The sequence below is a fragment of the Lagenorhynchus albirostris genome, chromosome 20, assembly GCF_949774975.1.
Source record: "Lagenorhynchus albirostris chromosome 20, mLagAlb1.1, whole genome shotgun sequence".
Lineage (NCBI taxonomy): Eukaryota > Metazoa > Chordata > Mammalia > Artiodactyla > Delphinidae > Lagenorhynchus > Lagenorhynchus albirostris.
Genome location: NC_083114.1, coordinates 17,712,145 through 17,726,653, shown reverse-complemented (window position 1 = coordinate 17,726,653; position 14,509 = coordinate 17,712,145). Strand labels below are relative to the sequence as shown.

At 35.2% G+C, this 14,509-nt stretch overlaps 1 protein-coding gene across 2 annotated transcripts in view; it reads right to left on the bottom strand.

Moving 5' to 3' along the window:
• The window catches only part of SUZ12 (SUZ12 polycomb repressive complex 2 subunit), a 39,214-nt gene that overhangs the window by 17,800 nt on the left and 6,905 nt on the right, over positions 1 to 14,509 (bottom strand). For both annotated transcript variants that reach the window (XM_060135876.1, XM_060135877.1), the window contains 3 exons: positions 13,766 to 13,834; positions 4,788 to 4,837; positions 1,062 to 1,147 (listed from right to left, as the gene is read on the bottom strand). In XM_060135876.1, the coding sequence (XP_059991859.1) occupies positions 1,062 to 1,147; positions 4,788 to 4,837; positions 13,766 to 13,834 (205 nt within the window). The remainder of the gene's footprint in view (positions 1 to 1,061; positions 1,148 to 4,787; positions 4,838 to 13,765; positions 13,835 to 14,509) is intronic.

Genomic DNA, 14,509 nt, shown 5'->3' with positions numbered 1-14,509 from the left:
ATACTCCAGAGAAGACTAATATTAGCAATTGGTTGTATATATCCTTTGAAGAAAACATTTACGCCTATTATTTTTTTTAACACAAAAAGGACCATACTATAGTTACAGGCACATTTTTTTGCCTAAATAATAGTATTATCTTGAATTTTCACATCACTACTTGTTGTGTATGGGGGTTGGGTGGGAGCATGGAGTATTACTAACTAACTTTATAGAGTTTTTAATACTTACACTGCTGTCTCCCATCACCTTGGTCTATTCCATACCAACGCTCTAGCACAGTTTTCACCATATCACCTTACTGTGATTGATTTTGGAAAAGCATGAGCAATCAGAACCTCTATACAGGTCATTCCATTTTTTTTTTTGGTCTCACCACATGGCTTGTGGAATTTTACTTCCCCGACCAGGGATCGAGCCCCGGCCCCCTGCAGTGGGAGCATGAAATCCTAACCACTGGACCGCCAGGGAATTCCCGCCCATTCTTAAAATACCCAAGGACTTAAGGCTACTAAAAGTATATCTGTTGGCTTTGGTGGGTTGCCCAGGAAATTTAACCACCATAATACTTGTTTCCATGGTGAAATGATTTCATCTTATAAATAAAAATTTGAAGCAATATATTTATAAGTTAATGGCTGATAATGCTAGAAACAGAAATTTCTTTGCCTGAGAGTAGTGTTACAAGATAATCCTTTTGGGAAAAACTCTCTCTTAGCCCTTATTTAAAACATTAATGTGTACAAATAGCTAAAACAAATAAGCTAAGAGACTGGAGTGGCAGGAAGCAACTGAATTTATGTCCTAAGATGCTAAAAGATAGCTTCTTCCCTTCACTGTCATACTCCTGTAACAGAAAGTTTTATGCAGATACCTATAGGCAGATTAGAAAAAACATGAAGATATGGGAGGTTGGCAAAAGAGGTTATCAGTTTTACAATTCAGCCATCAACATATTTAAAAGCTTTTAAGGTTTATATGCATAAACAATATATATGCATAAACATATTCAATGAAAAAAATTATTCCATTTCATCTACCAGTATCATCCTATACATTACCTTTCTTTTTTTGTGGCAGACTTTCACAAGCAGGACTTCCAGGGTAACAGAATTTTGTTCATTTTCTGAATTTTGTGATGGCTTATCTAAATAGAAAATCAATACTTTAAAATCTATTTTACACCTGATCTTAGCCAAAAGGCCAAGAAGTGATTAAAATCTATTTTTAAAAAATAGTATTCATTTTCCTAAGAAGTCTGAGAATTTACAAAAAAGACTTCCTATAATGAAGTCTTCTCAGAAGTTTACTCGTTCCTTTTTCCCAAAATCAGTTTCAAATTTGACAAATACAGTTAAGGCTTCTTAGTAGAAAGCACAAATGAAATAGTTCAGGAGAGGTTAACACACAAAATAAACATTAAAAATTTTTTTTCCTTCTTCTAAAATCTATTAGAAAAATCATTTAGTTTAAGATACATTTAAATTGAACTGGTTACTATTTTACATATTTCATTTCATTTTGAATGCTCAGATATTTAAACTAAAAGGCTCTTTTTGTTGTTGTTGTTTTGTTCTTTTTGTTTTTGCGGTACGTGGGCCTCTCACTGTTGTGGCCTCTCCTGTTGCGGAGCACAGGCTCCGGACGCGCAGGCTCAGTGGCCATGGCTCACGGGCCCAGCTGCTCCGCAGAATGTGGGATCTTCCCGGACCGGGCACGAACCTGTGTCCCCTGCATCGGCAGGCGGACTCTCTACCACTGTGCCACCAGGGAAGCCCACTAAAAGGCTCTTTGATTTGATCAAAACTTACAACCAAAGGGATTTTAAAAAGTTTTCAAAAAATATTAAACATAAAACTTACATGCCTAAATGGGATAGCAAAAATCAAGATATTATTTACTACCTAGGGAAATCTTTTGGTTTATAATGTTTAGGAAATTTAATTTTAAAGTAATAGTCTATATTCTCTATATCAATGAACTAACAAAGGCTTCTGCAAATTAAGGTTCCAGAATACTTCCCTACAGCTTGTCTTTAATCCCAAAGGCATTAATAGTCCAAAAAACTTAAATATTTAATCATTCATTCATCAAGTTCCTAATATATCGAACTACTATGTACTTCTATATAGTTCTCTATATATTATAGATAAATCCATAAACATATACAGAAATAAAATAATTTTTGTTCTGAGATTTTGGACAATACTTCTTTCTACTTGAAAACATTCTTCTTACTCAGGGTGTATACATAAAATACATTTCAATCAGTCTCTTGAAAGTTGCATCCAGAATAAAAATAATTTAATATACCATAAAATAACCAAATATCTAAAATGCAGTAACAAAAATACTCTCTGAACAATACTCACCATGAAAATAGTACCCTAATAATCTTTGTGTATTCAATCTAAGCAGTCTCAAGTAGTAATTGCTAAACAAAAGTCTTCATTTAAAAACAAAAGAAAAAATAATCATATTTTAGGGATTGTGATGTTGCTTTTCTATCCTGATTTCTTAAAAAAAAAAAAACTACGAATATACCTTGAATAGACAAGGGAGGCAATATATCTGCTTCTTTCCAACTTCCACTAATTTCAAAGTTATAATGGGAAATTATTTTCTGGAAATAGAAGTATCAACAGAGTTTACTTTCTCATTTACTTCAGTAATATCAAGAAAATAAAGTTCAAGTGAATTTGTGCAATTTTTGAACTTTTTTGTCATGTAGATGGGAAAAAAGTTTATCGTACATGTTCCAGTTAATTTCAACTAATTAATTCAAGTAAATTTAATTACTATTAATTAATCAAATAATATTAATTAGTAAATATTATTCGATTAATATGCATAATGATTTCAGTGATTAATAATTTATATGTTTTATAGAAGCCCCTGAGAACAAAGGGCTAACAAACCTATAAAATTCAAATTATAAGCTTCTAAAGTATTAGAGTTCATGTACTTTTTAAGTATCACAGAAGACCAAGTATGATGAATGATTAGAAATATGAACTCTACAAGATGATTATAAATGATTTAGGAGGGAAAAAAACATGAAAATGCTACTGAGGTTACTTCTATATAAAAAAATAGAACAGATATAAGGCAAAACTAGAAGTAAAGTTACATTAACCGCTAATACAGATATGACCAGACTTCAAATTTCTTACATTAAAAACCTGATTAGTTATCAAACTGTTCTAATATAACCATTCTGCTTATTATTAAACTTTGTTTCTTACTAAACAATACCAAGGATGACCAACCTGACCTGTTTCTTATAAAGGTTTTATTCCACTACATGATTATTAAAGGATACACACACAAATTGAACATGGACAAGCCTAGAGGCATTTTATCCACTCTGAAACCAACTGAAACTTTACCCAGTACGTTTTCACCTCTTTTAATGAAGTAACATTTAAGACTATATAATTTTCTTTATATAATATCTAACACATTGATATATCCCATTGGTAGCAGTGGTTGTTTCAGTTGTTTTATTATTGTATTAAAAAAATACTCAAGGGCTTCCCTGGTGGCTTAGTGGTTGGGAGTCCGCCTGCCGATGCAGGGGACGCGGGTTTGTGCCCCAGTCCGGGAGGATCCCACGTGCCGCGGAGCGGCTGGGCCCGTGAGCCATGGCTGCTGAGCCTGCGCATCCGGAGCCTGTGCTCCGCAACAGGAGAGGCCACAGCAGTGAGAGGCCTGCGTACCGCAAAAAAAACAAAAAACAAACCAAAAAAAACTCAAAATGTTTATGCAGAAAAGGGTTCTACTCAGGAGACTCTTCACCTATTCCAGGTTCTAAGGCAATTAACTACAATTCTCATCATAAGTCTTTATAATTTAAAGTTCGAAAAATGTTGGAAATAAAAAATCTAAGAAATTTAATTTCATTACAAGTCCTTCCCATTATTTTCTACTTACGATCTTTGGAAAGATGATGGCTCTGAGTTGGGTAAGATAATGTTACACACCGTTTTTAAAACTGCAATACTTAGAGCCCTAAAAGGTACGGTTGAGCGGTAAGAGCTGGCATTTCATCTATTTAGATATGAGCCAGATGAAGCTAACGTTTACCTTCGCAAGAATGATCCCACACAGCACTGATTATTTTAATAATTTAAAAATCTACTTAAAACTTAAATAGACAGCAAGACAGCAATAAGAAAACCAGGCGATGAACACAACCTTATGTATAAAGTCTACTTACAATTTTTAAAAACTTTTAAGGCAGAGTTTCTTATTTATTTTTTTTATTTAAGTGTAGTTGATTTACAATATTGTGCCAACCTCTGCTGTACAGCAAAGTGACTCAGTTACACACATATATATTGACACATTCTTTTTTTTTTTTCACATTCTTTTTTTAAAGCCAGAGTTTCTTAAAACCTGTTCCTCAGACAACGTACTTCTGAATTACCTTGGTGCTTTATTAAAATGCAGACTCCTAAGCTCCACCAAAACCCTGCTAGATCTGAGTCCCTGTAGGGTCCAGGTATACGTATTTCAAACAAACTGTCAAAATGTTTCTACACACACTAAAATTTAAGAACTACTACTTTTAAAGTTTAATGAGTTGCAAGTTACCTCCTCCATATCCCACCATTGACCAAATAAAGCAATAATTGAAACTGTTGGAGAAATCCACTAAAGAGAAATTAAATTATCAACATCACCATCTTTTCCATTAAATATAATTTTATGAATTTACACGCAATTTTATTTTTCAGTCACAAAGGTGTTTTGTTGTAAGAATGCCAATATGTTTAAGTACATACCATTTTTGTGGAAGAAACCAGTAAATGTAAGCTGCAGATGAGCTGACAAGCTAAACAGAACAAAAAAATTTTATCACTTTAATATTCTATAATAAAAATAACCTAAACTGTAAAATATAACACTGAAAGCAAAGCTACTTCAGCTAATTTATAAATATTTGGCTGTCTAATTCTTAACTCTGTTCAAGCCCATGACCCCATGCTCTCCCTGTTAAGTATGACATCCAAAACTGTGTTTATACACATTAAAAACACACGTACACACACACACACACAAATAAAAACAAAAACACCAAAGAAGCAAGGCAGAAAAAAACAGACCACCAAATAAGAGGCAAGATAATTTACTGTGCTTTAGTGTTCTACCTATAAAATGGGGACAGGTTTTCCCTTCCCACCCGTCAAAACGGTAGCTGAATCCAGGCAAAAGTGTTTGAGTATTTTCAAGCCAGGAATTTCAACCTCCTAACAAATGATGCAGAACCATCACCTTCTACTTCAATTAGGGATGAAATATACAATCACAAATCTGCTATAGATTTGTAATTTACTGTTTCAACTTGTCATTTTCACTTTTAGTTTTAGAAGCAATGAAAAGGAAGCATAAACTATAATGATCCTTTTGTTTTGAAAAATATTTACTACCAATGGGAAAACTATTAAGTTGGGCTAGAATAAACAAAAACATCAACAGGCTTTTGTAGTACCTTTAAACTGGAAAAAGAGAAATCTATCTCGTGATCAGGAGCCATTCATAACTTTCCAGAACAGATGTTGGGAAAAGGGAAGCAGTACTTTTACTCAAGAAATTGACTAAAGAATCAAAGTAAATAGCAGTAAAAGGGCAATAGGGATCAATAAAGGGTATGTTTTTGTTTTTTTTAAAATGATGGTGACAATCTACACATTCTTATAATCAGAGGGGAAGAGTTATATAAAGACTTTGAGGCAAGAGAGCGTTAAGGAACAAGTAATGACTGGAAATGAGGACATATTATAAAGAGGTTAGCTTTGTAACTTTGCCCAGGACTCTTCTTCTTCTTAGAGAAACAGGAGGTAAGTGAGATATTTCAACAGAAGATGTGAGGATGCCTCTATTTTCTTAGTGAGGTAATCTATGAAAGTGTATGCTAAAAAAACTACAGGGTGGAGGTCCTGAAGGGCATTTCTAGAACAGTACTAAGAAAAGTATGCTAGGGTATCAGTAGAGAACAAAATGACTATGGTGGAGTAGAAGTGTAAGGGTCCAAGCAGAGTTAGAAAGCATAAACACAGAAAGGAAAAACTAAGAATAGCAACTATAACTTAAGTATCAAGAAAAATAAAATGGGATTCTTGAAAACAGGTAATTCATGTATATTACTTTCTGACACATATCAGATACGTTTCAAAAACACAGCGGGAGTGGGGAGTTGACTATAAATGGGGCATGAGAGAATCTGTAGGGTTTATCTTAATTGTAGTGGCTGTTACCTGATTGAATGCATCAGAACTATACACCAAAGAGTGAATTGGAATGCATATAAATTTATACTTCAAAAACAAAAGTACAGGGCTTCCCTGGTGGCGCAGTGGTTGAGAGTCCGCCTGCCGATGCAGGGGACACGGGTTCGTGCCCCGGTCTGGGAAGATCCCACATGCCGCGGAGCGGCTGGTCCCATGAGCCATGGCCGCTGAGCCTGCGCGTCCAGAGCCTGTGCTCCGCAACGGGAGAGGCCACAACAGTGAGAGGCCCGCGTACCGCAAAAAAAAAAAAAAAAAGTACACTAAGGGGATCAACTGTAAAGGAGCTCAAAGGACTTTTTCAAGGTAATGAAAATGTTCTATATCTTAATTGTGGTTATGCTTGTGCGAATGCATACATTTGTCAAAACTCAAACTATATACTTACGGTGAGTGTATTTTATTGAATGTTAATTATACCCAAAGTTGATTTTTAAAAAGTATATCTACCATCTATGAAATCTACGTGCCATTTTACTAAAAGATAATTAGCATTTTCCTATCAAAACTGTTCCATAAATGTAACCTACAATGCAGAATTGGTGAAACTCCAAAACAAAACTGAAAGAAATATTCTACATTTTCCATGTTAGAAGATAATCCATTAGTCACAACCAGTCTATCCTATTCTTAGTTGCTTCAGTTAAACCTACATACTAAGGCCAGGTAAATTTTCTTAAAATGATTTCGAATGAATCATTCCTTTCTACAATTTTCTAATGGGTCCCAAACTGCGAAATCTTTTGTCTAACTGCTGTCTGTAATACGGTTCCCGTTCCTTTTTTACCTCTACTAAAGCCATATATAGGAAAGTAGAATAGGATGACAAAATCCAAGCTTGAATTCTGGCTCCAGGTATTAGCTGTGACCTGATATCTATAAAATGAGGAGATAACCTCTCTCAAGATTGTGAGGCTTGGATAAAATACTAAACAATCCATCAAAATACCCTCTCCCTTGGGCTTCCCTGGTGGCGGAGTGGTTGAGAGTCCGCCTGCCGAGGCAGGGGACATGGGTTCGTGCCCCGGTCCAGGAGGATCCCACATGCCGCGGAGCGGCTGGGCCTGTGAGCCATGGCTGCTGAGCCTGCGCTCCGCAACGGGAAAGGCCACAACAGTGAGAGGCCCGCGTACCACACACACACACACAAAACCCTCTCCCTCTTCTACAAAGACCCATCCCCAAACATCCCAGAGCTTAATTTCCTTTACAAACACTTGTATTTACCACTTTTTTGTCACAATTTTTTCACACACATTCTCTTTTGACATATCAGTGTCCTTAGCACCTAGCAGTGTCTTACAGAAAGGCACTCAACAAGTGATTTTCAAAAGGATAATGATGTCCTCCCTAGAGTAATAAGATTTTTAAGTTCAGGGATCAGGACCCATTATACTGTAGTACTTATAATATTATTTACATTGTTTTTATAGGGAATGTGATTCTAAGTTCCAGCTGTGAAATGACAGAAATACCTTGCATTGATCTACCCCAGAAAATATTTTAAATTAGTGTTATTCAAAACGTGGTCTGCAAACTGAGGTCATTCGGGAAACTGTTACCATTCCACAACAAGGCAAGAAGTTGAGAATAAGACTTTAACCACTTTCATAAAAATTTAACATTGCCGTAACATCCAAGTATGTGATCAGTACATTTACAAAAGTATCCATCTACAAAAGACTGGAAATTAAAAACAAACAAAAAGGTCACCAAAGGATGGTCTGAGACAGTTTTAATTGCTACATTATAAGTTAAATAAGATGGCAAGCACATTCAGCCACCATTATAACGTTTCTTTGAGAAAAGGAATTCCAAATTTCAATTAACCAACTTAAAAAACAAACGGGAATGTGATTTGCTATGCATAATTTCCCCTCCTCCTTCCCTTCCTAAAAGTAAACACTCTTGGTATGTACCTAGAATAAAATGTAACAGTGAGGCCTAATTGATGGCTGAGTCCAAGGAAAAAGGGCAGTTTTCTTTCCCTTTGATTTACCCTCTTCCCTCTCTTGTGGCTACCGTGTCCACATTTTAACTGGTTAAACTGGATCAGAAGAAGAGAAGAAGAAACATGGTCAGGCCTATTTAGTTTTAGGCAGCAAAGGATCTAGCTTAGATGATCAAGGTAAGATATCAGATAAGGATTTGGTTCATCTTTGTGATGTGTTCCCTATCTGTATCTTAGGAAGCAAGCAATATGGCAATAGGAAACTAGAGGGGGAATGTGAAATTTGGGGATAAGATTCTAAACACAAGTACCTGACAATTCTAAAGAAGTCTGCAGAATAAGGTTAAGTAAATTTAAATTCATAAGGGACTAACATTTTGAGATGAGAGGAAACTCAAATTTTAAGAACAGCCAGATCCCACAGAAGGACAAACATTTTTATGCAGGAAAGAAACCAAGATTAGTGCCTTGAATTTGTACACATTAATCTGATAGTGGCAGGTGTAAGGCTTCATTTCTAGGGTCATGGCGGTATCACCTCAAAATAGCCCAAGTGTGATGATAAGCTATTTGGCATCTACACTATTACATTTCATGCTATGATGTATTATAAAGCTGAGGAATTGGTGACTGCATCAAGCCCATTATTCTGGAATCCAATGTCTCTTTCCAGGTTCAGACCTAAGGATGAGAACACTTTGCAGTGAGAAGATAAAGTTGAATGAGGGGTGGGAGTCCATTACATAAAAATGAATCACCTCCCAGAAGTATCGTAGACAGAACATAAAGGGATTATTGTAAAGCCAAAGATTATACAAGAAGGAACATTTTAAAAATTTGTTCCTATCTGGCCTCATTATATAGTGTATATATGTATACATATACATAATATATATGAAAACTGTAAATGTTAAGATAACTAGTGTTCTTATTAGTATATTGCTTCACACTGAACACTGTATGTATCGAGCTGTTTCTAAAAGATGTTTATTTTCTTTAAGAGTGAAAAAAACAGCCACTGCATTCAGTAAAAAAGAAAGTCAATAGAGATATGATTGTTTTGGGGAAAAAAATTTGTTCTTAAATACTTAGATTTTAAGAAGCCTATGCGTTCAGTGGTGAATGATAAGGCATCTTCAGGAGTAGGTATGTACAAAGAAATCTATGGCCCAGATTCTGAAAAACGAACAAAACTTAAGTTTGAAAAGATGCTGATTTGAAAACAACTTCAAAACTGACAATCAAGACGGAACTGTTAAAAAAAAAAAGAGAAAGGGGAGAGAGGAAGACATCAGATCTTATTATGGTGGAAAAGACAATCAACTTACGAAGCAGCTTGAAGTTTTAAAAATGCAGCTAAATCTACAAAAGAGGTGGCTAGGGAAACCCCATTAATGCAATATATCTATTTAAAATAATTTATGGCTTTCTTAGGATAAAGACCAACATCCTTAAATAGCCTACGAGGCTCTGCATTATCTGGTCATGGCCATCTGCTCTAGCCTCATCAAATGTCACTCTCCCTACTCTCTCTAGTCAGCGACTCTGGCCTCAAATGAGGTTATGTATAATATTCCCTTTATCAAGAATCACCTATTTGCTCACCCTCTATCCCCATTTTACTCCTATATTCATGTTTCAAATTTAAGCTCATTTCTTCAGGGAAGCCCTCACTGAACATCACTATTTCCAAATCCAACTCTCAAACAAGAGCTGAGTCTCCTGCTTTATACACCCACAGTTTCCCTATGTGTACTTTTCTTTCCCAGCACTTATTTTATAATTATATTTATTATACAATTATGTCTTTTTCTCCTAAATGCCGTTAAGTTCCATACAGGCAAGGTCTTCATCTGTTTTGCTCATCATTATATCCCCTAGGACTTAGTATAGTGTCTGGGACATGGTACACTAAGGAAATGGGAATCCCAGAAAAAAATCCCAGATTTTGTTACAGTACAAAAAGATGATAAAGGAAGATTACTAATTCAAAAGTTTAGGTTGTAATAACAACAACAAAAACTGATGAAAGGTACTTTACCTTATCAACCTACTAAAAACATAGGTTTGAAAATATATCTAGTAGATGTTCTAGTTCAGTTACCTTTGGAGGGGATTTCTCCAGCTACTAACAGTGGACCAGGAACAGAAAATGATTAAGTGGAAATGCTTCTAATTTGACCACAGGAAATACTTTTGGAAGCAATTCCAATTTGGGAATCTTTTCATGATACCTTTCAGTCAGTGGAGATGCACTTAGAAGAGATATGACTAGAGAATTCCAAAATTGGTAGGATAAATAGCCCAAGAGACCCCCTGGGATCCTGCTAGAACAGAGAACTACAGAAAGATCAGAGATTTATACCAATAAACCATGGTGCTTGGTCAAAACTCCAAATAAATTCAAAACCCACAATATATTGGCATGCCAGAAACAAGAGACGGAGAAGATAGAATATAAGGCATTATATCAGAAATTCTAAAAAGAAAATAAAGATATTTTAAATATACATAACCACACCAAAAGAGCAAGGAGAAAGATTAGGAAAAACCTGGAGACTAGAGGTCTAGTCACTAGACTATGTGAAAAACCTGGTCAAATAGTGTGAACACTATGAATTTCTAAAATTTGCTAATTGCTGTGGAGTTTTCAGAAGCCACTGTTCAAGAAAAGAAACAATCTTCATAGTTGGTGGGTGTTATGGTTGAGTTTTAAGGTTACAAATGCAATTCTGGTCTACTGTCACAAATGGATACCTTAAAGAAGTGAAAACCATGAAATGTCCCATGTTTCTTTTTTCTATCAGCTCCTTCCCCTAATAAATTTCTGCCATTATCTGCGACAAGTAAGACAAATATAGATCTAGAGTATAAAACACAAAAAAGATCCTGGGACACCAACTTTATTTTGCACAGACAATGCCAGGAATTTGGTTTTGTTTATAAGTCACTACAACTGTCATAAACAGGTCAGGCATTTGACTGTTCTAAGCTTTGGGCTGTAGTACTACAGAAATTTGGGGTATCTTGATATTCTCCTGGAACTCTGAGAATGAAATACATTGGGTTTGAGAGTGGAGACATTAAAACTGTGGAAGTACTAAAAGAACATGAGTTCCAGTGGAAGATATCCAGATAGTAGCTACTGAACAGACCCAGGATCCAATTAAACTGAACAAGATATCTATGTTTGAGATGGTAAAGAATAAAAATATAGATGGAAATACCTTTTTGTATATGATTAAAGATTTTAATGTCTACTAATTAACGACATGGAACAACGAAGGTTTATTTTGTTCTCTCAGAGAATTTGCCCATAGATTTTACAAGTAAAGTTTTAAAATGCTGGCATTATATACTGGTGTCCAGAGAAGAACTTACAATCCTATGTGATAAGTTTAGTAGACCTATTGGTCTACTAAACCAATTATGCCTAATCTGAGATGAGAAATACACTGAAGAAATTTAATAATATAGGGCCTTGGGGGTAAACTTAAAATGAAGCAATTTCTCAATTAACTTTAGTGACTCGGGGAGCAACAATGAGACATTCATAAAGATGGGGGCCGGAGGGGGTGGTTGAAGCACCTAGTACAGTAACTCAGTACCTCCTGGGCCTAAAGTGCCTCACTGGGTATTAAATAAGCATGGTCAGCTCCAACAGAGTTAGGTCTGTTTCAAAAAAAAAAAAAAAAAAAAGATCTTGGGTGTTGAAATGACCAACTCACTGGTCCCAGCTAGATCCTAGAGAATGAAAAAGTTGTTTTTCAAAATTACAAGCAGGAATTCTATGCAACCCTCTGATGTTTCTGTGAGTTGGTTAACAATACCCCTGTTATAGTACTGGCCTAGCTATTGAACCCATTGGGTCAAAAGAAATATAATTATTGGGTGAGTGATTATTCAGAGAGAATTGACCAGTATAATCTATCTTCCTCACAACACACACTATAAAGGAAGTTCTGTAATATTTATCAAAGCCAGTGTCACAATGAGATAGTAGTAAGGTTTAGCAGTGATGAAGGTGGAACCCTGATGGGGAAGATGAAGAAAAGGGTCAAGTTTTCTTCTTGGTTCATTCTTCCTTCTCACATGAGCCCTGAAAGACCTGGAGGGCAAACTATTAAGGTGTTTATGAGAAAAGAAGTGAGGATGTCAGGTCAGGCTCTGACTACAGCTTTATACTTTAAGTTAAAAAGGCCCTGAGGATCCCAAAAGCTCTGTCCAGGGTAGGTGAACAGCCAACGATCTGGAATAGAAATTCAAGCAAAGAATAGAGAGGGCACGCGCTAGGAATATTCCCAGTCTTTATAAACCTGTATTGTAAGGTATTCCTTGGGCAATAATAGATTAGGTAAAGATTTGGGAATGGACTATCAAAGTTTATTGACAAATCAAGATTGCCTAGATATGGAAATATAAATTACACTTCAGTTCTACAAGACTGCGAATACTGATATAAAAATTTTTAAATGCAATAAAAAAATTCCAGTAACAAAATAACCTAATTGAAAAGGTGAACTTAAAATAAAAGCAATTGAAAAATGATATCTTATACTAGTCACAAAAATGAGAAAGTATAAATGAAGCATCATTAAGTCAGTGTACATCCTATCTAAATTGGTAAGATATGATTTAAAACTTCAAGAGAAAAAGAAAAATCCATGTGGCAATTTTCCCAATTCCATTTTTTTTAATCTAGTATTTTTAGTTCTACATTCTTCCTAAAAGTAGTCAATGAATAAACAAAGACCACCCAAGTCTCTGTTTCTCTTTAGAATAATATTCAACTTTCTTTAGTTTACATATGAAACAATAAATAGAAGCATACTGTCGAGGAATGGAAGCATACTGTGTAGCCTAGGCAGATATTAGACTAGTCAGAACATTTAGGGATTAGTTCTGGGTAACACATGTGAAAACAGACAATAAGATTCCATCCAAAGGGCCAGGTTTCTGAAACTATCATGTGATAAACATATTTCAAATATAAACTAAAGTTAAGAATATTTTGCCTGAAAGATGTAAATAAGAGCAAGGACAAGATGGGAAAAAAAGAGAGAGAGCCTCTCTCAGAATTGTAGATGATTACTTAGAAGAGATGTGATGTTGTGAAGCACCTGGCACAGCACCTAGCGTATACATTGAGTATTCCATAAAAAATGAGTCTCCATCATTCTTTAGATGAGGTAGTAGGATTAATACTAACTACAGAAGTTACAGAAACTTTGATTCAGAATGCAAGAAATTGGTGGTAGAGAAAAACAATAATGAACAGAACTGCCTTAGAAAACAGTGAGTTCCCAGCATTAGAGATATTCAAGATGAAGCTTAAGAACTGATTCTCTGCCAGGGATGCTACAGAAGAAGTAATCCCTGATTTGTGTATGAGTTTGGACCAACTGACATCTAAGGTTCATTCTAACTCCTTACAATATTGAGGTGATCACTAGGAAAATGATCTCTGTACTTTTTCCTCTTTCCTCAAGTATGTCACTTAATGTAAACTTATAGGTTATCTTACCTATGAGATTCTTGCTCTCCTTTCATTTTCTCTACTTTTGATAACATATCATCAACTTTAAATGTTTTCCTGGAAGAAACAGATAAACAAAATAATCACTTCTCAACTGGGAAAAACAAACAGATTACACTTTATTGTCACTATAATAGGCAAGCTGGAGATCTGGTTTTATTTATAATAAGATAAATTATGGGATGGTTAGCCATAACAATGAATACTATCGAGACAGTGTATGTTGTAATACAGCAAACAAGCCTTCAAGTCCCATCTCAAATGCTAACTTTTCCATGAAACCTTTTGTAATTATTCCCAAATCAGAGTGATTTTTCCCTACCTATGGCACTTGGTTTACATTTATTTTGACATTTAGTCTCCTAAATGTGAAACTTGCATAAATATTTTATTTCTACTAGATTACTAGCTCCTGAAGGGCAGAGATTTGTTTTCTTCAAGGAAAGCCACATAGTGCTTGGCATATTGCCTTATACTTGGTAGGTGTTCAAGCATTTGTTGGACTGAGCCAAACAAATGCAAATTATGTATATTTTGAAACACTCATATTTCCATTAAGTAACCTGACAAATATGGATATTCCATAGAACAAATATGAAGTTAGTAAAACACACTCAAAGATTAGCAGCAATGGCTAAAGTTAAGTATGTCATTTTAAAGAGATGGTTGTCACCATCATGAAAAAAATTTGAAGTTTAAAGGACATACCCATCAAATCATAACAAAATTAGC